General features: G+C 40.0%; 1 protein-coding gene across 4 annotated transcripts in view; it reads left to right on the top strand.

The window, feature by feature from the left end:
- The first annotated feature begins 18,084 nt into the window (after nt 1-18,084).
- Nucleotides 18,085-25,351, top strand: part of ZNF346 (zinc finger protein 346) — a 31,642-nt gene continuing 24,375 nt past the window's right edge. For all 4 annotated transcript variants that reach the window (XR_006219772.1, XM_007085523.3, XM_007085522.3 and 1 more), the window contains exon 1: nt 18,085-18,295. Coding sequence is in view for 3 of the 4 variants with exons in the window: in XM_007085523.3 (XP_007085585.1) it covers nt 18,121-18,295 (175 nt within the window). In the remaining variant the exon portion in view is untranslated. The remainder of the gene's footprint in view (nt 18,296-25,351) is intronic.

The following is a 25,351-nucleotide window of genomic DNA, read 5'->3' as shown; positions in this document are numbered from 1 at the left end:
GGGAGTTACTGTTTAATGGGTAGAGGGTTTCAATTTGACAAGACGAAGAAAGCTCTGGAGATGATGATTGCACAGCAATATGAATGTATTTAATACCACTGGACACTTAAAATGGTTAAGATATGGGGTACCTGGGTGGCTCAGTTGGTTAAGCATCTGACTTCAGCTCAGGTAATGATCTCCCAGTTTGTGCCCTGCATTGGGCTCTGTGCTGACAGCTCAGAGTCTGGAGTCTGATTCAGATTCTGTGTCTGCATCTCTCTCTGCCCCTCCCCACTCATGCTCTGTCTTTCTCTGTCTCTCAAAAATAAATAAACATTAAAAATATATTTTTTTGTTTTAATAGTCAAGATAATGGGGTACCTGGGTGGCTCAGTCTGTTGAGCATCCAACTCTTGGTCTCAGCTCAGGTCATAATCTTGAGGATCATGAGATTAAGCCCCACATTGTTATCAGTGCAGAGCCTGCTTGGGATTCTCTCTCTCCCTCTCTCTCTGTCCCTCCACCACTCACACACACACTCTCTCCTTCTCTCAAAATAAATAAACTTATAAAAAGTGGTTAAGATAGTAAATTTTATGTTATGTGTATTTCACCACAATTAAAAAATGGAAAAACTCCCACAAATTCATCATCTTCTCCTCAAAACCTATATACCTGATATATTTCTTAACTCTGTTTTTGGTTTTTTAATTGTCAAATTAGCTAATCTACAGTGTAGTCTTAGCTTCAGGAGATTCCTGTGATTCACCACTTACATACAAAACCCAGTGCTCATTCCAGTAAGTGCCCTCCTCAAAGCCCATCACCCATTTTCCCTACACCCCCCCAAGCTCCCCATCCCCATCAACCCTCAGTTTGCTCTCTGTATTCAAGAGTCTCTTATCGTAGTGGGGACATACACGGATAACATAAGAGAATCTCTCCAAAACATTAGAGTATGCAAATATTCCTTAAACAGGACCCAAAGCACTAATCATTAAAAAAAAAAAAAAAGAAAAATGGACTATGTTAAAATTAAGAATTTCTGTTCATCGAAATATATGATAGAAGAGTGAAAAGTCAAGCAGAGACTGGGAAAGGCTATTTTAGTGTATTCATACGTATACATATATCAACAAAGGATTTGTATCCAGTGTCCTTTTCTTGGGAGGAATAAGGAGGCAGATAATCCAATAGACAAATGGACAAAAGGGGGAGCCTGGGTGGCTCAGTCGGTTGGTCATCCGACTTCAGCTTAGGTCATGATCTCACAGTTGGTGGTTCAAGCCCCGCATTGGGCTCTGTGCTGGCAGCTCAGAGCCTGGAACCTGCTTTGGATTCTGTGTCTTCTCTCTCTCTCTGCCCCTCATGTTCTGTCTCTCTGTCTCTCGATCTCTCAAGAATGAATAAACATTAAATTAAATAAACATTAAAAAAAATTTTTAATGAAAAATGGACAAAAGAATTAAACATGCACTGCACAAAACAGGAAAACAAATGGCAAATAAACCCATGAAAGGGTAGTCAGCTGCATTAGTTATTATGTATGTAATACACAACCACAGATAATTTTATTACATACCCACCATCAACGCTAAAATGAAAAACACAGACATCAACTGTTGATTAGGATACAGAACAACTGCTGATAAAAGTATAAATTGGTAGAACTACTTTGGGAAATTGGTAGTTTCTACTGAAGCTGAACATATGCTTGCCATACAAACCAGTGATTCCACTCCTAGGTGAATATACATCTGAAATGAGTACAAAAGTACATCAAAAGACACATACAACAATATTGATAGCAGCAGTTTACATAATAGCCAAAAGCTAAAAATAAATCAAATACCCATCTGTGGTATAATGGGTAAATTATTTGTGGAATATTTACTATAGAATACTATGTAGTAATAAGAATGGACAAACTACAACTACATGCAATACTATTGATTAGTCTCACAAATATTAGGAAAGAAAAAGCAGACACACACCCACACATAAACACATACAAATAGACTGTATGGTTCCATTTACATAAAGTTCAAAAACAGGTAAAATTAATCTATGATGTTAGAAATCAGGAGAGTCACTATCCTAGGGTAGGTGGTGGTGGTAGTCACAGAAGGGTGGCACAAGAAGGACTATTTTAGTGCTGGTAACAAACATTATTTTTTTTTTCTTTTTGATATTTTGTTTTACTTTTTATTTTTTATTTTTTTTAATTTACATCCAAATTAGTTAGCATATAGTGCAACAATGATTTCAGGAGTAGATTCCTTAGTGCCCCTTACCCATTTAGCCCATCCCCCCCCACAACCCCTCCAGTAACCCTCAGTTTGTTCTCCATATTTATGAGCCTCTTCCGTTTTTTCCCCCTCCCTGTTTTTATATTATTTTTATTTCCCTTCCCTTATGTGCATCTGTTTTATCTCTTAAAGTCCTCATATGAATGAAGTCATGTGATTTTTGTCTTTCTCTGACTAATTTCACTTAGCATAATACCCTCCAGTTCCATCCACATTGTAGCAAATGGCAAGATTTCATTCTTTTTGATTGCTGAGTAATACTCCATTGTATATACATATACCACATTTTCTTTATCCATTCATCCATCAAGGGACATTTGGGCTCTTTCCATACTTTGGCTATTGTTGATAGTGCTGCTATAAACATGGGGGTGCATGTGTCCCTTCAAAACAGCACACCTGTATCCCGTGGATAAATGCCTAGTAGTGCAATTGCTGGGTCGTAGGGTAGTTCTATTTTTAGTTTTTTGAGGAACCTCCATACTGTTTTCCAGAGTGACTGCACCAGCTTGCATTCCCAGAATGTTACATTTCTTGATCTTGGTTCTGGTTATACCAGAGCATTCTCTATATGAAAATTAACCAAATTATCATTTGTGTACTTTTCTATATGTATATCATACTTCAATAAAAATGAACTTTAAAAAGGGGCACCTGGGTGGTTCAGTGTGTTGAGCATTTGACTCTTGACTTTGGCTCAGGTCATGATCTCATGGATCAGGCTACCTGCAGCTATAGACCCCTTCCTCTGCTGCCTTATTGCCAAGTTACATTAAATACAGTATATGACAAGAGTTTATTAATACCATAGTCAACACCCATGTGAGCATATACAATGGCTCCATGCAGAAAAGGATTCCATTGAGCCAACAGATAGCAGTGATTCCATTAGTGACAGTGGAAGTTGTCCTACACAATAACCCCTCTCTCTTGTCTCCGTCCTATCAGCCACGAAGGTTTTCAAAGGTCAGTGTAGGCTAATTTATTTTCCTTTATATTTTGTATTTTCTTCATTATTTTGTATTACATTGCAGTATTGTAATCATTTTTATGTGAATATTTTTTGGTTGTGGAATGAATCATCTGAGTTTGCACTATTTCTTATGGGAAAATTTGCTTTGATATACAAGTGCTTTGGATTATAAGCATGTTTCTGAAATGGATTATGCTCACAAAGCAAGGTTTTTCTGTAAATAAAAAAAAAATTTTAAATGTACTTAAATGAGTAAAACAAGTTTACATTGTTTTTAAAACTGAGGAAGATCTCTATAGATATGCATAGGGGTCTCCCAGTATATACTTATATATAAGAAAAAAAGACCAAATACAAATCAAAAGAGACACAAACCATATTAATGGTTACCTAGAGATAGGAATGGGAATGATGCAAAAGTGCATAAAGTTTCTTTCTGGTGTGATGGCAATGTTCTAAAATTACATTGTGGGTAGGGTCACACAACCCTATAAATAGACTAAAAATCACTGAAGGATACCCTTTAAATACATAAATTTTATGGTATGTAAATTATGCCTTAATAAAGCTTTTTTAAAAGATCAAATGTATATATTATATATATAAGAGAATGTAGGAGGGAGTTAGAGTATGTATTTGCTTAGATTTGCAAAAGGAAATGATAAAAGGATAAATGAATAAAAATGATTACTTTTACAGAATAAAGGAAAAAGAGGTAGCAAGGAGGCAGGAATGGGCAAAAGGCAGTTTTGAACTTTGGTTTATGTTTATGCTTCTCCTAGCCAAAAAAAAAAAACAACAACAACAACAACCAAAAACTAATTTTTAAAAATTCCTTAAATTGAGGGTGCTTGGGTGGTTCAGTCAGTTGAGCATCCAACTTTGGCTTGGGTCATGATCTCACAGTTCACTTTAGATCCTCTGTCTCTTTCTCTGCCCCTCCCCCACTTGCTCTTTTTCTCTCAAAAATAAACATTTTTTTTTTTAATTCCTTAAATTGAGGGGCACCTCGGTGGCTCAGTCAGTTAGGCATCCGACTTCACAGAGCCTCGCATCTGGCTCTGTGTTGACAGCTGAGTGAGGAGCCTGCTTTGGATTCTGTGTCTCCCTCTCTCTCTGCCCCTCTCATGCTTGTGCTCTGTCTCTCTCTCTCTCTCAAAAATAAATAAACATTAAAAAAAATTTTTTTAATTTAAAAATTCCTTAAATTGAAAATAAAATAGGAATAAGTTAACCAGGGGGTGGCTGACTGGCTCAGTCAGTTAAGTGTCTGACTCTTGATTATGGCTCACGTCATGATCTCACAGTTCATGGGTTCGAGCCCCACATCAGGCTCTGCACTGACAGTGAGAAGCCTGCTTGGGATTCTCTGTCTCCCTCTCTCTGTGCCCTTCTCTCTCTCAAAAATAAATACATAAACATTTTTTTAAAAATAGAAATAAGTTAATCAAACTGAGTATCAAATTGGTAACCACCTAAAGAAAAGGACTTTAGAAAAAGTCCTTTTGACCACAGTATTTGACTACACATCCTAAGTGGGACACAATCCAAGAACAAAAAGATCTCTAAAGAAATTTCAAACTTTTATCAGCACTTTTATTATCTGTAGTAATTTCAGATTTAATATTTTAGATTTTGTTTTATAGTATACATTAAAGCAAAGAAATAATTATGTTAATGGTATTATGAATCAAGATTTTCAATAAAAGACATTTATATATATAATTTGAAACTAAGGGAATGAGGGGCACCTGGGTGGCTCAGTTGGTTAAGCGTGTGTCTCTCTCTGTCTCTCAAAAATACATAAATATTAAAAAAAAAATTTTTTGAAATCAAGGAAATGAAATGAAAACACCCTGATGTTAAACTTGAATGGAAAACACCAATATGAACTAATTATTTTAATGTTTATTTTTAAATTCCATCCACCAAAATGGACTAGCAGCAATGTCTCTCCATTAACAAAGGGTTTTCTATCATCCAGATTGTAATGTCTAACATCATTCCCCACTAAAAATGAACAAACAAAGAACACAGGGCTTCTTAGAGGAATGGCTGAATCAAGTTCTGGTATGTAAAAAGTACAAGATGAGCCTAGACTATCTTATTTGTGCCAGAAAACAAATAAGCTTACAAAGATTTGTAGGGTGATATCAAAAGGATCAAAATTAAAAATATACATATTGGAACGAAAGATCAATTAATGGGCAGAGTAATAAAAATCTGAGGTTCAGGGGCACATGGGTGGCTCAGTTGGTTAAACATTCGACTTTTGCTTTCGGCTCAGGTCAAGATCTCATGGTTTGTGGGACTGAGCCCTGCATTAGGCTCTGTGATGACCGTGCAGAGCCTGCTTGGGATTCTCTTCCTTCACTCCTCCCCCACTTGTGCTCTCTCTCTCTCTCTTTCTCAATATAAATAAATATTAAAAAAAAAAAATAATGGAGTCCAAATGGGTAAGGAGAACATCCATGTAGGAGAGTTGCCAAGAGTGGAGAGTAGTATACATGTAGGATAAAAAGAACATCCTGCAGACCAGCAGCCTGGCACAGAATATCAAAGCCTGTGCATGAAAAGGAGGTTGTCCGCATAGGAAGCCAGCCCAGTTTGAGAAGTCAGAGACTGAATGGGGTAAGAAAGCTTTCTCCATGGAGGGGTAGCCTATCTGGGGATGTCAGGGTCTGAATAGGGCAAGAAAAGTCGATCCAGAATGGGTGCCGTAGCTGTGTCTACTGAGAGGTCCCGAGAGCAGCAACTCCCCAATGACAATGAGCATACCTAGTGCCTAGCCTATGGTTTCTAAGTATCATTCTCCACTAAAATGATCCAGGATTCTTTGGAGAAATGACTGATTCCATTTCATTACATGGATGGGACAGATTAAGTATGCGATGAGCCTGAAGCATCTTGTTATGCCAGAAAGCAAAGAAGTATGTAAATAAAGGTAATGAACCTGTCAAAAGGAATTGGAGGGGCGCCTAGGTGGCTCAGTTGGTTAAGTCTCCGACTTTGGCTCAGGTCATGATCTCACGGTTCGTGGGTTTGAGCCCTGCATTGGGCTCTGTGCTGATAGCTCAGAGCCTGCAGCCTGCTTTGGATTCTGTGTCTCCCTCTCTCTCTGCTCCTCCCCCATTCATGCTCTGTCTCTCTCTGTCTCAAAAATAAATAAACATTTTTAAAAACAGGAAATGGAAAATAACAAGTTTGGCAATGATATAGAAAAACTGGAACCCTCATGTGTTGCTGGTAGGAATGTAAATTGGTATAGCTGCTGTAAAACATAAAACAGTATGACAATTCCTCAAAAAGTTAAACATAGAATATACATATGATTCAGCAATTCCATTTCTAGGTATATAACCAAAGGAGTGAAAGCAGGGATTCGAACAGATATTTGAACACCAATGTTCATAGCAGCATTATTCACAATAGCCAAAAGGTGGAAGCAATCCAGTATCCATTGAGTGATGAATGAATGGGTAAACAAAATGTGGTATGTATACATATACATTTGTATGCATATATATACACACAATGGAATTTTATTTAGCATTATGAAAGAAGTAAATTCTGATACATAATACACTTTGGATGAATGTTAAAAACATTATGCTAAGTGCAATAAGCCTAACACAGAAGGACAAATATTCTGATTCCACTTATAAGAAGTACCTAGAATAATTAAATTCATAAAGACAGAAAGTAGAATAGTAGTTATCAAGGGCTAAGGGGAGTGGAGAATGGAGAGTTACCATTAAATGGGTACAGAGTTTCAGTTCAGGAAGATGAAAACTTTCTGGAGACAGACTGTGGTGATGGTTGCACAATAATGCAAATTACTGAATGCCACTGAACCGTAAGCTTAAAAATGGTTACGTTGTTAAATTTTGTTATTTATATTTCACCAGCATTTTATTTTTTTAATTATTTTTAATTATTTTTTATTTTACAGAGAGAAAAAGAAAGAGAAGTAGGGAGAGGGGCAGAGGGAGAGGAGACAATCCTAAGCATGCTCTAGGTTCAGCTGGGAGCCCGATGTGGGGCTTGATCCCTTGGTCCTGAGATCATGACCTGAGCAGAAATCAAGAATCAGATGATCAACCAACTGAATCACACAGGCACTTCTATTTAACCAGAATTAAAAAAAAAAAAAAAAATTCCATGAAGGCAAAACAGGACATTTTCTGACAATCAAAAACTGAGAGGGTGCCTGGGTGGCTCAGTTAGTTAAGCATTTGACTTTATGTCAGGTCATGATCTCAAGGCTGAGCCCCGCAATATGGCTATGTGCTAACAGCTCAGAGCCTGGAGCCTGCTTCAGATTCTGTGTCTCCCTCTTTCTCTGTCCCTCTTCTGCTCATGCTCTGTCTCTCAAAAACAAATAAACATTAAAAATTAAAAAAAAAAAAAAAGCTGAGAGAATTCATCATGAGCAGACCAGTACTATAAGAAATACTAAATGGATATTTTTAGTCTGAAGGCAAAATGAGCCAGATGGAAACATGAAACTGCAAAACAGAATGAAGGACACCTCAAAGGGTGACTAAGTTGGTAAATATAAATAAAAACTGACAATTTAAAACAACAACAAAAATAACATCTTGTGGATTTAAAACAATGCATTGAAATAAATTGACAACAATAACAAGAAAGCAGAAAGTGTTAAATGACTTTTTTTTTTTTTAATGTTTATTTTTGAGACAGAGAGACACAGCATGAGCAGGGGAGGGGCAGAGAGAGAAAAAGACACATAGAATCCGAAGCAGGCTCCAGGCTCTGAGCTGTCAGGATAGAGTCCAACACGGGGCTTGAGCTCAGGAACCATGAGATCATGACCCGAGCCGAAGTCGGATGCTTAACTGAATGAGCGACCCAGGCGCGCCTAGAGTGACACAATTTTAAAGTTCTAGCATTTTCAGGAAGTGTGGAAAATGCTAATTTAGTATTGTAACTGCGAGGAGTTAAGGATGCATATTATAATCTCTAGAGCAACTACTAAAAGAATAGTCATATCATGATCAAATATCTAAATAGTTAAATAACAATAAAAAACAAAGGATAAAAATGATAGTAAATATGGTTGAATAGGGCACCTGGGTGTTTCAGTCAGTTAAGCGGCCAACTCTTGATTTCAGCTCAGATCATGATTCCATGGTTTGTGGGATTGAGCCCCGAGTGGGCCTCTGTGCTGACAGCACTGAGCACGTTTGGGATTTTCTCTCTCCCTCTTTCTCTGTCACTCCCCAGCTTGCGCTTGCTCTCTCTCTCTCTCTCTCTCTCTCTCAAAATAAACAAATAAACTTGAAAAAAAATTTAAATATTGTTCAATCCAAGAAAAGGCAAAAAAAAAAAAAAAAAAACCCAAGAGAATAAAGGAACAAAGAACAGATGGAGTGAATAGAAAACAAATAGTAAAATGGTAAAAACAACCTCACTATATCAGTAATTAAATTAAATGAAAATGGACTAAACACTCTAAAAGAAAAAGATAGACTAGATTTAAAAAAAAATTTTTTTAACTTTTATTTATTTTGAGGGGGGGGCATGTGGAGAAGGGGCAGAAAGAGATGGAGGAAGAGAACTCCAATCAGGCTCTGCACAATCAGCACAGAACCTGATGACCATCTCAAACCCACGAACTGCAAGATCACAACCTCAGCCACAGTCAGACACTTAACTAACTGAGCCACTCGGGCACCCCTAGATTTTTTTTTAATGCTTATTTTATTCTTGAGAGAAAGAGTGCAAGCAGGGGAGGTCAGAGACAGAGGGAGACACAGGATCCGAAGCGGGCTCTGCACTGACAGCAGAGAGCCCAATGCAGGGTTCAGATTCATGAACCATGAAATCATGACCTGAGTTGATGTTGAATGCCTAACGGACTAAGCCACCTGGGGGGCCCCAACAGACTGGATTTTTAAAATTCAACTATATGCTATACAGAGATACACTTTGAATATAACATCATCAAGTTTAAAAGAACATAAGACAACAGGATGGAAAAATAAATACTTTTCCACAGAAAAGATGTGGCTCAGCTAAATTAACATCAGATAAAGTAGACTTTCAATAATAAGTATTACTAGAGATAAGGATAAGACACTGATAAAAGTGTCTAACTGAAAATAAGATTTTCCTATTATATATTCAGAAATCAAACACGTGAAGCAAAAAAATAACAGAACCAGGGGCGCCTGGGTGGCTCAGTCGGTTGGGCGTCCGACTTCAGCTCAGGTCACGATGTGAGTTCGAGCCCCACGTCGGGCTCTGGGCTGATGGCTCAGAGCCTGGAGCCTGCTTCTGATCCTGTGTCTCTCTCTCTCTCTCTGCCCCTCCCCCATTCATGCTCTGTCTCTCTCTGTCTCAAAAGTAAATAAACGTTAAAAGTTAAAAAAAAAAAATAACAGAACCAAAAAGAGAAGTAGACAAATCCACAGTCACAGCTAAAGATTTGAACACACACACACACACACACACACACACACACCCCTCAGTAATCGATAGAACTAAATAAAAATCAGTAAGGATACAGAAGATCTGATCATATTATCAACCACATTGACACAATTAAATATTTATATGACAGTATGCCCAACAACTGCAAAACATGCATTCTTTTCAAATACAAATGTAATGTTCACCACATAGACCATATGCTGGACATAAAGCAAATCCCAAGAGATTTCAAAAGACTGAAGTTTTACAGAGTATGTTCTCTGATCACAATGGATTGAATTAGAAATTAATAACAATGAGAAATCTAGAAATGCCCCAAATATTTGGAAATTAGCAACTCATTTATACAAATTTCAAGAGTGGGCAAAACTAATCTGTAACGACAGTATTCAGGATAATGATTTCTTTTGGCTGAGAAGAACAGTCAGCATTCAAGGACTTGAAATGTCCTATATTTTAATATAGGTAGTGATTATACAGCTCTATTTATATATAAAATTTATTCAAGATTTGTACTTGTATACATTATTCCATATAAGCTATACCTCAATAAAAAAGTAATCAGAAAAATAGAGAGACATTAAATTCCCTAGGACCTAACAAAATATCTAGTTCATGCAGGATGCTTAATAAATGTTTGATGAATTAAAAAAGGAAAGAGAGATAAATAAAACGAAAAGACCTACCATACATTTAATACCATTTATACCCACTAGATTGGCAAAAGATAAAGAAGTGTGACAGTACCAAATGCTGGAGAGAATGAAAATCAATAGGAACTCTTATCCTTTGCTGATGAGAATATAAATTGATACAATCACTTTAGAAAACAATTTGGCAATAGCTCATAAAGTATAGCATTCACATACCCTACCAACTGGCAATTCAATTCCTAGGTGTATACCCTGAGAAACTCCTTTCCAAGTGCACCAGGAGTTAAGCATAAGAGTGTTGGGGGTGGGGGTGGGGGCATCTGGGTGGTTCAGTCAGTTGAGCATCCCACTTGTCTCAGGTCATGATCTCACAGTTCATGGATTTGAGCCCTGCACCAGAATCTGTGCTGTCAGCACAGAGCTCACTTTGATCCTCTGTCTTCCTCTCTCTCTCTACCCCTCCTCCACCTTCTCTCTCTCTCTCTCTCTCTCTCTCTCAAAAATAAATTAACATTAAAACAAATTTTTTTACTTAAGGGCGTCTGGGTGGCTCAATTGGTTGGGTGTCCTACTTCAGCTCAGGTCACGATCTCACCGTTCCTGAGTTCAAGCCCCACGTCAGGCTCTGTGAGGACAGCTCAGAGCCTGGAGTCTGCTTAAGATTCTGTATCTCCTGGGGTGCCTGGGTGGCACAGTTGGATAAGTGGCTGACTTCAGCTCAGGATGGGCTCTGTGCTGACAGCTCAGAGCCTGGAGCCTGCTTTGGATTCTGTGTGTGTGTGTCTCTCTCTGTTCCTCCCCTGCTTGTGTTCTCTCTGTTTCTCAAAAATAAATAAATGTTAAAAATTTTTATTAAAGCATAAGAGACTCTTAAAAACTGAGAACAAACTGAGGGCTGATGGGGGGTGGGAGGGAGGGGAGGGTGAGTGATGGGTATTGAGGAGGGCACCTGTTGGGATGAGCACTGGGTGTTGTATGGAAACCAATTTGACAATAAATTTCATACATTTAAAAAAAAAATTTTTTTGTTAATAAAAAAAATAGGTGGGTTGATAATTTCTAGCTCAGATTAGATGATGAATTCATGGGTGTTCATTATATTATTACTCTTTATAAGTTACATATAATATTTTTATATGTATTAAATAATGATAATTTAAACATTTTTAATAAGGAAAAGACAGTAGAAAGTGTTATAGAAGTATGGAGAAATGAGTTATTTACTTCTTCCTAGAGGAAGAGAAGAAGTCAAGGAGAATTTCATTTAGCAGGTGTGTTAGGGATCCACATGATCACCCAGGTTTGATGATCGACTCAAGGACTCATAGAATTCAGTATACAGTTGCACTCACAGCTATGATGTATTATAGTCAAAGAATACAAAGCAACATCAACAAAGTATGTCAAATGGACATGACAATATGGTGGAAGGGCATTAAAGGCAGTGGGAACAGTACACACAAAGGAAAAGAGCTGTGAAAGGATGCCCCAGCCAGAGATCAAACCACAAGGCTGAAAAGTCCTTTCAGTGTGGCTGGAGCACGAGGTGCTTTGGAGAGTATTAGAAAAAGGGAGTGGAGAGGGAAGGAGTTAGACTATAGAGTCAAACTCTTATACCAGGTAGGACATTTTAACCTTGTCCTATAAGCAACAGGAAGCCATTAAGTATTGTCTGTAGGGGAGTATAGTACAGTGCCTGTCTGTAGTAAACTGCTTAAGTCCTCCAAAAATTAAAATGCTGAACTCCTAACCTTCAATGTGATGCTATTAAGAATTGGGGCCTTTAGGAACTAATTAGGTGATGAGTGTGGAGCCCTCATGAATGAGATGAGTGACCTCATGAAAGCGACCATAGAGAGCTCTCTCACCCCTTCATCCATGTGAGGACAGAGGGAGAAGATGGCAGTCCATAAACTAGGAAGACAGTTCCCACCACACACCAGATCTACTGGTACTTTGATCTTGGACCTTTCAGCCTTCAGAACTATGAGAAATAAATTGTTCTTTAAGCCCTACCATCTACTTTATGGGAGCCCGTATGGACAAACATACAGACATATAATAGAGTAGGCCCAAAATAAAGCCTGTTGATGTGATGTGACTCAAATTACTATGACAGTTCAAGATCTTTACTGATTTCTTGACAGTTCTTCAGCAGAGATGACAGAGCTTCACTGGATCATTTTAAACCATTCTAGGGGCACCTGGGTGGTTCAGTCAGTTAAGCATCTGACTCTTGATTTCAGCTCAGGTCATTATCTCACAGTTCTTGAGTTCAAGCCCCAAGTCAGGCAGTGCGCTGCTGGCACCTGCTTGGGTTTTCTCTCTTTTTCTCTGCCCCTCCACCAACATGCACACTCTCTCTCAAAATAAATACATACACATTTTTTAAACAAATAAATAAACCACTCTAGATTTCCTTGGATACATTAAACTAAACTAGATCCATAATCAAATGCACAATTAATTGAAACTGGTTCTAGAAACTGGGGGATCAAAAACTCATTCTAGAAAACTGGGGTTTAGCTTTACCAAAATGGAGCCTAATATCAGTTTGTGAAATTATCAGAAAAATACAGCATTCAGAATAAACCAGTAACAGCTACCATTTACTTTGTGCCAGGCAATGTGCTAAGTAGTTTATGGAGATTATTTTGGTTAATCTTCACAATCACCATTTAAAGTCGGTATCATTTCCAAATTTTATAGTTAAAGAAGCAGATTTACAAATGTTAAATAATTTACCTAAGGTCACATAGGTCATGACTGCAGAGTGGAGCAGTTGAAAGGATGTGAAAGGATGCCCCAGTCAGGCTGAGTACTTGATGGCTTTAATTGATGTCCTGTTTATTTCTCAGAGATTATAGGGGCTAATCCCAATCCCGTTTACCGCAGACACTGTCAGGGTATAAAACATCATGGCCATCCATTGCACCTCACATGGCTCTGAACATCCATCCCTCCTGCCCCAAGGGTGGCTCAGCAGGGTTGGAATGGTTGGAGTTGCTGGACCACCACTGGGGTGAAAAGAAGCTGCCATATCTGTTTACTTTAACTTGACATACACATATGCTCATTTTCTAAATGGGCTGTGACAAGGAAAAAGTTGGAAAGCTCTACTTGAATCTAATCCTCCACCTTCCCCTCTTTCTCAAAACCCTCTGAAAATCCTAATCCATGATCAGCAAACTCCCCTATATGTAGGCCACTTTCAGGCAAACAGGCTTGAGCAATGGAACGTGGAAAGGGCCCACAACTGCCACCTGAATACAGACAGGAGGAGACTCACCTCAAAATATCCAGAGGCCCTAACTAACCAATGGGCTACTTACAACTAGGCACAGTTACCAAAAAACATAAAATTCCGTAAGTTGCCATACTTCCTCACCTTCCCTCCTTAAAAGCAGCCCCCTCCCACTGCCTTGCTGCAGACAGCCTCTCTGCTGTCTTGCTCACCCACTACCTTGCTACCTTGTGGTGTATGCAATAAACTTCTACCTCCTTTGTTCTGCCTCACTGAATTCTTTCACCTCCTATGCAACCTGCTTGCTTCTACCCAATCATTGCCCCACATTTGGAGGCCCTCATCTAATTGAGAGACACACCATTTAGACACCACACCCTGGACCCTCAATCTGTCTTTGGAAAGTCACAGATGTAAAACCTGGCATCTCCTAAAGACAAGGCTTCCCTGTAGCCCTGAAGTCACTATAAAATGACCCACCTTGGGGTGCCTGGGTGGCTCAGTCAATTAGGCATCCGACTTCAGTTCAGATCATGAGCTCACAGTTTGTGAATTCAAGCCCCGTGTTGGACTCTGCGCTTATAGCTCAAAGCACAGAGCCTGCTTCAGGTTCTGTGTCTCCCTCTCTCTCTGCCCCACCTCTGCTTGTGCTCTTCTCTCAAAAATGAATAAACATTAAAAAAATGTTTTTAATATAATAATAAAATAAAATAAAATAAAATAAAATAAAATAAAATAAAATAAAATAAAACAAAACAAAATAACCCATCCTGAGAAGTAGACTAGGATTGCAGCAAAGATGTGCCCTCCTTCTCTCCCCTGCCCCAGCATAGCTTTTCCAGTTTTCCTCAAGAGCAAACCCTGCTGTTTTGGACCAATCTCAGATTCTGACTCAAACCATGCTTGTTAACATCCTGTTAGTAAAACCTAAATTATGATCACTTCTAACAACTAGAAATGTGTTCACAGAGCTGAGAAGTTGAAAGCCTCATATGAGGTAAGTCAGAAACCATCAAGACCCCCACAGCTGTGGCTTCATCATCCCACTCCATTCACACTGGCCTTGGTTGTTTTAGATCATGTAATTGTTGTTGTTGTTGTTTTCTGTATTTTATTAAGCTTTGACATCTTTGAAGACTAGGGTGTAATGGCCCCTCTCAGGATTAGGCAAACGGCTAAACACACATTTCATATGCAAATCAACCAATCCAAAACCAGCATCTCCAGCCATCTCTTTTATCTAACTCACACACCAAGCCAATATTCCCCCTTTCCTAAATCAGCCCAAAGCTAGGTACCAGACTACTAGGGTCCACTCCCATAGCCTGGAGCCCTGCTATTATTATTCAAACTAGCCAATCCTCAACTTCTTACCTAGCCCCACCCATTCCTTCCAGTGTTGACTATAATAAAGGCTCTGGGGCATGCTCTTGGCTATTCTTTTTGCCTCCTGACCAACCCTGGTACTTTCCCTGTGTACTGTGGCTCTGCATGGCATGGCATAACCCTTCCTTTTGGAAGTGTGCATAATAAAACTCTCAATGGCTCTGAACTCTTATCAGCATTCAGTCACCTCTGTAAATCCCTGGTACAATCAAAACAGTTGTCACTTCTTACTATAGCAGTTAACACATACTGTATGATATTATGCATACGATAGATACTTTCACCTTTAGAGTTTAATCTCCCTGAGAACAAGAGCCATAGTTTACTAAGCTCTGTACTATGGGTTTGCATGCCCGAGAACATACACAATCAGTGTTTACTCAAATGAAGAATCTGCCGAACAGTGGCCAATTTGTCCCTCGGCAAAGCCATTTCCCTGGGATTGTTCTTCTCTCATAGCAGCAATACACAGAACATGTTGGGAAGTGGGTCTCATTTTCCACAGGGAAGAAATAAATGCCAGCCCCAAATACAAGGCATCACATGCACTGTCAAGTTCCAACAAGGAGTCCAGGCCTGGGCCATTACTGAAAGCACTTACACAAGGACAAAGCAGAAAAAGGGCTATTCAGACACTCAGCGCCATAGCTCAGGACTCTGCCTCAGTGGCACAGAAAACAAATCATGGTAGCATTCACTGGAGAATAAATCTAAATTGTTTTGAGGGGCGCCTGGGTGACTCAGTCAGTTAAGCATCCAACTCCTGGCTTCAGCTCAGGTCATGATCTCACAGTTTCATGAGTTCAAGCCCCGTGCAAAGCCTGGTTGGGACTCTCTCTCCCCCTCTCTCTGCCCCTCCCCCACTCATTCTGTCTCTGTCTCTCTCAAAATAAATATAAATAAATAAATAAATAAATAAATAAATAAATAGTTTTGAGCATCTAATTAGATGGGAGCAAGGGGAGGGGGACTGTATTTTGCTCCATTGTGTTAAATATATATGCTTGAATTCTGGGATTTTGACTAAAATGTCCTCTATACCTTGGGATTTCTAGTGAATAACTCAGGCTATGGAAATTTGGATAACTAGAAACTTTCTTTAAGATTAATTAAGTAATGTACAGTCATTGGTTTTTAGGCTGGTCATCTGGTACTGACAAAAGGACATGGATGTGCAGTCTGAGGACTGGTGTTCAAGTATGGACTCTGTCATTAACTAGCTGTGTGACCCTGATAAAACTTTCACTTCTCCCAGTCTGTTTCTTTACTGTCAAATAAGAAAGAATCCTTCATAGGAAAACCACTCTGAGGATTTAATGTTATAATGTATGTTAAAGGTGCTTCATAAACTATAAAACACTGCATAAACATCAATCATCTATTACACTATAGGGGAGTCAGGCATGAAGGCTGCCACTAGCTAATGCTCAATATTTACAGTATAAATAAGTATCTCTTGCTGGTCAGCTGTGTGATCTCAGGCAAGAAACCTGTCTCTTTCTTTTTTTCTTTTTGCCTCCTCTGATATTACTTCTCCCTTGTTCACTGGGCTCCAGCCACAGTGTCCTTTTTCCTATTCCTCCCAACAGAGCAAGTTCACTCCTGCCATAGGGGCTTTGTACCTCCTGTTCCCTCTCCCTGGAACATTCTTCACCAGTTCTTTACATGGCCTCCCACTTCTCATCAATCAGGCTTAGGTAAAATGTCATTTCTTTAGAGTCTTTCTCTGACCACCCTGACTAATGTTCCTTGCACATCATTCACCCAATACATATTTGTTTTATGTTCTTAGTACTTATTACAATCTGTTGACTTATTACACTCTCCTCCAGTAGAATAAAAAACACAATACCAGAGCTTCCCTTTCTGTCTTGTTTACCACTGTATTCCAATGCCCAAAACATCTAACTCATAATTAAACTCTCAATAAGCATTTGAATAAATGAAGTTGAAATAAGGTAATTATATCAAAAGTTTCATTAATTGACAGATATTTTATATGTACCTATGAGAACCCAGGCTCTATTTCAAGGTGCTGGAGTTCCATCTGAGAACAAAATAGACAAAAATCTCTACTTTCTTGGGGTGTGCCTACTAGTGGGGAAACAAAAAAGATAAAAAGTAAAATCATACTATGTCTGATAATGTTAAGTGTTAAGAAGGAAAAAATAATAAAGCAGGAAAGAAGAACATGACATGTGTGTTTTAGATAGGGTAGCCAGAGAAAGAAATGAAAGACTGAGCCATGAGAGTATATGGGGAAAATGCAATCCAGGTGGTCAGGGTAACTGGGACAGTAATGAAGGTGTTGGAGGCTAACACAGTAGGAGATAAAATCAGGGAGGTTAAAGGAAGTCAGACTGTACAGGGTCTTTTGGCTAAACTAAGGACTTTCTTTGGCTTTTATCAAGAGTAGGATAGGAAAGTGTTGGAAAATATGAGCATCAGGGTATCATGACATGGTTTGCTATGAGGACTGCTAGGGCTGTTGTGCTGAGAATATCTGAAGGGCAAGGGAAAGGACTAGTGAAGATGCTACAATAACCCTGCCAAGAGATGGTGGCTCCTGAAAGACTAGGGGAGGATCTGTGGGGATGGAAGATAAAATTTCAGGTTGGACAGTTGCATTGAGAGTTTAAGGGGTGGGGGGGGTGGGGTCTGGGCTAGGAGTTAGAAGTTGAAACTCAACTGGTATTTATTACGGAGATGGAGTCCTGGCTCTACTACATTCCGGTGGCAAACTTGAGTAAACTATTTTTAGGTTCTAGGCCTCAGTTTCCCTAACAGTAAAACGGAGAAAATATCCCCACGTAACAGGGCCTTCAAGGTAACTATTTCTAAGTGTCAAAGGCTGATGGTGAGCAAGGTGAGAACCTGCACGAACCTGTATCAGAGTAAGGGGGCTACTGTGAAACCAGCGACTAACTTTCAGTTCCACGGAACACGCTCCGAGGCTCACCAGCGATCAAAGGGAAGCACCAAGGCCCGCATTGCAACGCTGGCTGCAGCTCCCAAACCTCGCGAGACTTGTTGGCCCGGCAAAGTCACCCTCCCACCCACATCTCGCGAGACCAAGGTTTATGAGCGGCTATCTGCCGGTTACGGCTTGCAGGAAAGATGGAGTATACTGCGTTGGGCACCGTGGAGGCCGCGGACAGCGGAGGGGCCCTGCCATACAACAGCTCGGAGGAGCGAGAAGGCCGGGAACCGGACGGACTGCGCTTCGACCGCGAGAGGGCGCGCCGCCTGTGGGAAGCAGTGTCCGGGGCCCAACCAGTGGGGAGGGAGGAAGGTGAGTCCGAGGACCTCAGAGGCAGTAAGTCCCTCGCCCACCCGCTCGTTTCGCTGGGAGCGGAGGAAGCGCGGGTTGGGACCGCGGACCAGCCCCCGGGTCTCCGGTCACACCCCCTGGCGCCCGGCCCGCCCCCTTGCGTGACGCGCCCGGGACTCCTTGACTCGTGCAGCCCTGCAGGGCCTGGGTACCGTGGGCCAGCTCCACGGAAAATTGAGGCCGCCGCACCCAGCGAATCAGGTCTCCGCTCTACAGTAGTCAAGGGCCTTCTCATGCTCACACCGTTGGGAGTGGAGGTTCCCCCGCCTTTCTCATCCACCAGAGCGCAGCTCTTCCCTAAACTCGAGGACTGTAATTCCTATTCGTGCCTTCTCGGAGACCCACAGAACCTTCTCCGCCAGACTGCTATCCCCCCACCATTTTCCCCTGACTCTCCATTGTCCCAGTCTCCAAGTTCCCCCACCCCTAGTGTATCTTGCCTCCCTTCTCTCATGCCCCATACTTCCAAGAACTCCAGAAGGCCTTCTTACCCCATGTTCTTCCTGGCCTTGGTGACTGAACCTGGTTTACCCCTGTTTCTATTTGTCGAGTCTCTACTACCTGGGTCCTTTTTATGCGATGGGGGCCAGGAGCCTGAAAAACTGGCCAGGGTATACTTTGGGTCCAACTTCTTTGTATCGTAGGCTTGTCCCGAAGTTGTGAAGAACAGGGTACACTGGGGGGCACTTCTGGGCTGAAGCTTCCTAGCTTGCTCTGCATTTGACCTGGCACTGGGTAAGATGGAGATAGAGGAGGATGGAAAGGGCTGGCCTGACCTAGTTGTGTGACTCCCTTCATGGTCCTTACCACTAGCTGCTTAACTCCAGTCCGGAAGTACAAGAACCGTCTGGCCTTCTGTGCTAATCCTGTCAAGTAATCTGCTCGGAAATCAGGTTTGTTTGTTTGCTGAGCAGACTAATCATGGAAAGTTTAATATGTTGCTTGTGAACTGATTGTCCTGGGATAAAATGGACTTTTTGACCACATCCAAAGGAGATATGTTTAAATTTGGAGTCTGTGGTACACAGACCTATACCCTTGTGTGTACTTCTCCAGTTTGAAAACTAGTCTAGTCTGACTCCTACTAAATTAATATGGGCCTTCTGTCTCCCTCATAATTTCAAACTTGTTTGGTACAAATCCCCCCAAACGCACCCCAATTTTCCTTTCACTAATTTGACAATCATTGATGTATGCTCAGTTCCTAGGACTGGCTGGGCATCAGAGCTACAGAGATGAGGAAGATACTGTCCTTCCCCCTGGGAGGGTTTATAGTCTAGTCCAGGAAGCAGACACCAAAACAGTTTCAGTATAATGTAATGGGTACAGTAAAGAGGAATGTGTAAGAATTGGTTGTGCACAAAGAGGAAGTGACCTTTGTCCTTGAGGGACAGGGAAGGCATCTGCTGGACCTTGAAGCAGAGAACACAGCAGCTTTGCTCTAAAAAGTGAATTGCTTGTGTGTGTGAATGTACAATGTCACTTAGGACCCAGTTCATTTCCCTACTGTCCTCACTTTCCAGTATTTATATGAGGTCTAGATAGATACCTGTAACACCAGGTTCTACTCATCTTGGTTTTTGTTTTGTTTTTCTCTTAGCACTTTTATTGAGTTATAATTTATATACCATAAAATTCACCCATTCTAACTGTACAATGCAATGATTTTTTGCTAAAAGTATAGAGTTGTGTAGCCACAATTCTGTTTTAGAATATTTCCATCACTCCAGTTAGTTCCTTTCTGCTTCTTTACATTAAATCTCCACTCTTACCTCCTGCCCTGGGCTACCACTGTCTCTAAAATTTGCCTTTTCTGAACATTTCATATAAATAAAATCATACAATATGAATGCATTTGGCTTCTCTCAGCATGTTTTTGAGGTTCAGCCACGTTGTACCGTGCATTCATTATGGGCTTCATTATGTTTTGTTGCTAATAGAATCCCATTGTATAGATCTTGCTTTTTATCCTTTGACAGTCTCTGGCTTTTGAGTGGGCTGTTTAGACTGTTTGCATTTAATTTAATTATTGATAATGGCTAGATTTACATTTTCTATTTTGCTATTTATCTCCTTTTCATTTTGTTCTTCCTTTTCTCCTTTACTGACTTCCTTTGTGGTTAGTATTTTTTAATGGACCATTTTACTTCCTCTGTCAATTTTTTATACTTTTTTTTTTTTTTAATGTATTTATTTTTGAGAAAGAGAGCACAAGCAGAGAAGGGGCAGAGTGAGAGGGAGACAGGATCTGAAGCAGGCTTTGTGCTGATAGCAGAGCCCGATGTGGAGCTCAAATCCATGAACCGTGAGATTGTGACCTAAGCTGAAGTCAGACTCTCAACCAAGACACCCAGGTGCCCTTTTTTTTTTTTTTTTTTTACTTTTTAATTGTATTTTCTTAGTGCTCGAGGGACTATATGATGCATCTTAACTCATCACAGTCTACTTCAAATTAATACTAACTTAAATCTGATAAAATGTATAAAAACATTCCTCTAATAGTGCTCCATTCCTCACCCTCCTTTGTACTATTATTGTCATATTTGTTACATTGATATATGTTATAAACCTAATTATTCAGTGTCATAATTATTGATTTATACAATATCTCTTCTAAAGAAGTGAAGAGAAGTTATTTAAAAAAGTATATTTATGGGGCACCTGGGTGGCTCAGTCAGTTAACCCTCCGACTTCAGCTCAGGTCATGATCTCACAGTTTATGGATTTGAGTGCCTCATCTGGCTCTGTGCTGACAGCTCAGAGCCTGGAGCCTGCTTTGGATTCTGTGTCTCCCTCTTTATCTACCCCTCCCCTACTCACACTCTGTCTCTCTCTCTCTTTCAAAAAAAATATCAAAAAATTTTTGGGGGTGGGCGCCTGAGTGGCTCAGTCGGTTAAGCATCCAACTTCAGCTCAGGTCACGAACTCAGGTTTCGTGAGTTCAAGCGCCATGTTGGACTCTGTGCTGACAGCCAGAGCCTGGAGCCTGCTTCAGATTCTGTGTCTCCGTCTGTCTCTGCCCCTACCCTTCCCCTATACTCTGTCTCTCTCTTTCTTAAAAGTAAATAAAGATTAAAATTTTTTTATTGATTTATTTATTGATTTTATTTAAAGATTAAAAAAATATTAAAAAATATTTATAATGTCTTTTATATTGGCATACATATTTACCATTTCTGGTGTTCTTTTTTCTTCCTCTGGATTCATTACCACTTAGTACCACTTCCTTTCAGCTAGCAGGGCTTTCTTTAGTATTTCTTGCAAGGCAAACCTGCTAACAGTGAATTCTCTCAGTCTTTATCTGGGAATGTCTTTATTGTGTTTTCAGTCTTAAAGTATATATATATTATTATTATTATTATTATTATTATTAAAAAAATTTTTTTTAATGTTTATTTATTTTTGAGAGAGGGGGAGAGACAGAGTGTGAGCAGGGGAGGGGCAGAAAGAGAGGGAGACACAGAATCTGAAGCAGGCTCCAGGCTCTGAGCTGTCAGCACAGACCCCGACGCCAGACTCAAACTCACGAACCACGAGATCATGACCTGAGCCAAAGTCGGACGCTCAGCCAACTGAGCCACCCAGGCGCCCCAAAGTATATATTTTTTAAAATAACATCTTTATTGATACATAATTCATATACCATAAAATGCACCTTTGTAAAATATATAATTTAGTGGTTTTTAGTATATTCACAGAATTGTACAACCATCACCACTATCTAATTTTAGAACATTTTCATCACCCCGGAAAGAAACCCTACACCCATTAGCAGTCACCTCTGACAATTGTTTATCTCCTTTCTGTTTCTATAGACTTGCTTATTCTGGATGTTTCATGTAAATTGAATTGTATAATATGTGGCCTTTTGTGACTGGCTTCTGTCACTTAGCATACTGTTTGAAGGATAGTTTTACTGGACATGGAATTATTAGTTGACAGTGTTGATATTTCTCACTACTTTGAATATGTTATTCCACTGCTCTCTGGCTTTCATTGTTACAGATAAGAAGTAAGTCATTAATCAAATTATTCCACTGTACAGGATGAGTCATCTTTCTCTTGCTGCTTTAAAGAGTTTCTATCTTCCAGTAGTTTGACTATGATGTATCTAGGTGTAGATCTCTTGGTATTTATCATATTTTGAGTACCTTGAGGCTTTTAGCTGTATGGATTAATGTTTTTCTTTGATCAAATATGGGAGGTTTTCAGACACTGTTTCTTCAAATATGTGGGTTTTTTTCCCATTCCTTTCTCTTCTTCTGAGATTCCCCATATATATGTTTGGTATGTATTTGTTTGGTATGCTTGATGTATCCCATATGTATCTGTGGCTCTGTTCATTATCAATTTTCTTTTTCTCTTTTCTTCAGTTTGAGTATTTCTGTTGATCTATCTGCAAGTTCACTGATTCTTCTGCCACTTAGAAACTGATACTGATTTTTTCTAGTGGTTTTTTCATTTCATTTATTGTGCTTTCAGCTCAACTCTGTGTTATACGTATTTTAAGTAGAAAACTTTTTAACACCACATCATCAATGCCATTACATTTGTTTTCTTCATGACTTTTTTGTATAATAAAATTTGAGTTTTTACACACCATCAACAGTATGGATTCACAAAATAGAAGTGCTGAAGCTAAATAACCTTAACGGGGCTAATGTCCAATTCATTCTTGTAGACCACCCTGCCTGTTAGACTACACTGCCTAAACAGTCTGACCCACTGGTAGATTATGTCCAGCTTGCTTTTACTAGGATCTTTTGTTGTTTACTGCTTTCTAACTATAGCTGTACCTAGAAATCCACTACCTCCTAATAAGCAATAAGAAGCAGGGTTCTAAATAGGTTATATCTATCCCTGAGAACCAACTTCAGACAACTGATGAATTTCTGTGGAGCTGAGTTGAGATTCTAAGGCCCAAGCAATAGTAAGTCATGGGGCGCCTGGGTGGCTCATTTGGTTAAGTGTCGACTCTGTGTTTCAACTCAGATCACGATCTCACAGTTTGTGGGTTTGAGCCCCACATTGAGCTCCTTGCTGGAAGTGTGGAACCTGCTTGGGATTCTCTCTCTCCCTCTCCCTCTCCCTCTCCCTCTCCCTCTCCCTCTCCCTCTCCCTCTCCCTCTCCGTCCCTCCCTCCCTCCCTCCCTCCCTCTTTCTACCCCTCTCTAGCTTGCTCTCTCTCTCTGTCAAAGTACATAAATAAACTTAAAAAAAAAAAAGGAGTAGTAAGTCATTATAGATTAGCAGTGTTCACCATTAATTGGAATATTGGAGATGGTTTAGTCACGCCAGCTATTCTGGCCCTAAGTATCCTAAGGCAACTTAAGGCACATTAAGTCACCCAAAGACAATTGTAACTTGAATTGAGGTGTCACGATAATTTTCTCCCCCAAATACTACTTTCCCTAAATTCCTTAAGTTTATGAATTATCTTGCTTCTCTACACCAGCTGTCTCTGTCCATACTTCACTGACCCTGTGAAAATCAGCCCTATGCCAGATCTCAGTCTCTTCCCCATACATCTAGTTGGCTACAATATGGATACAAATTAAATCCTGCCAATCATGTCTTATCATAATATAAGGAAGACACAAATGCAGTGAAGACCATATTCGTATGGCTGTTGGCTATTGTTATGGTCAATAAAGGTCATGGAGGGGTGCCTGGATGACTCATTCGGTTGAGCGGCTGACCCTTTGGCTCAGGTCATGATCCCAGCATCATGGGATCAAGCCCCATGTCAGGCTTTGTGCTGAGTATGGAGCCTATTAAGATATTCTCTCTCTCTCTCCCTCCCTCCCTCCCTCCCTCTTCCCCTCCCTCCCTCTGACCCTCTCCCCCACTCATGCTCTCTCTCCCTCTCTCTAAAATAGGGGGGGAAAAAAGAAAGAAAGAAAAGAAAGAAAGAAAGAAAGAAAGAAAGATAGATCATTGGATTATGAGATCATCCTACATCAGTGTTTCAGCATCAGCATCCTTTATCCAGCTTTATGGGCTGAGATGTAGGGTCATTGACAATGGAAGCTTCTTACTTCCAGCAAGGCTGTGATGGAAGCCTCAGACACTATAGATCTTCTGTTGAAACAGTCATATATTGTTCCTAGAGACATTTGTGGAGGCCCAACCTAGTACCTTCAGCCTGTCCAATGTTGTTGTTGTTTTTTTTTTAAGTTTACTTATTTTGAGAGAGAGAGAGAGAAATCATGAGTGGGGGAGGGACAGAGAAAGAGGAGAGAGAGAATCCCAAGTAGACTCCATGCTGTCAGCATAGAGCCCAATGCAAAGCTTGAACTACCAACTGTGAGATCATGACCTGAAGTTGGACACTTAACCAACTGAGCTACCCAGGCACCCCTCCAATGATTTTTCTAAGCATCAGGTTTCTTATATCAAATCTGACCAATTTTGGAGAGGTAGTAGTGTTATGTGTGGATATCAGGGCAACCGAGATCCACATTCAGGCCACCTTCTCAAAATTTTGATAATTTATGAAGTTCTTTTTCCCAATGTGGATCTTAGCTTCCTCCAACCTTGTGAACCTTTCATGGTTTTTATGGGTCAGGAATTTAGGAAAGGCTTAGCTGGACAGTTCTCTCTCAGGGTTTGAAAGGCTCTAAGACTCTATCCCAGGGCCTCCTTCCTTTTCCATCTACACTAGGCATTCTTTTCTAGCCCATAGCCTTATTTATGATTGATATATTGATGATTCTCAACTTATATCTCCAGTTCTGACCTCTCCCTTGAGCTCCAGACTTGAATCTTCAACTGACTACTTGATATCTCTACACATATATCTGATAGACCACTCATGTTTAACATAGCCAAAGAAAAGTCTTAAATTCTCCTCCAAGGCTGTCTTCCTCCAGTTTTCATCTCATCTCAGTTTAGTTGCTCAAGTTCAAAACCTAGGAGTTACCCTTGACTCCTTCCTTCATTCTCTCACATCAAATCAAAGAAATTGTGTATCAGATCTACTTCTAGAACGTAATTCCAAATCCATGCACTTTTCTC

Source organism: Panthera tigris, chromosome A1, assembly GCF_018350195.1.
Source record: "Panthera tigris isolate Pti1 chromosome A1, P.tigris_Pti1_mat1.1, whole genome shotgun sequence".
Taxonomy (NCBI): domain Eukaryota; kingdom Metazoa; phylum Chordata; class Mammalia; order Carnivora; family Felidae; genus Panthera; species Panthera tigris.
Note: the sequence above shows the minus strand (reverse complement) of the source record. Positions and strands in the feature narration are given on the sequence as shown.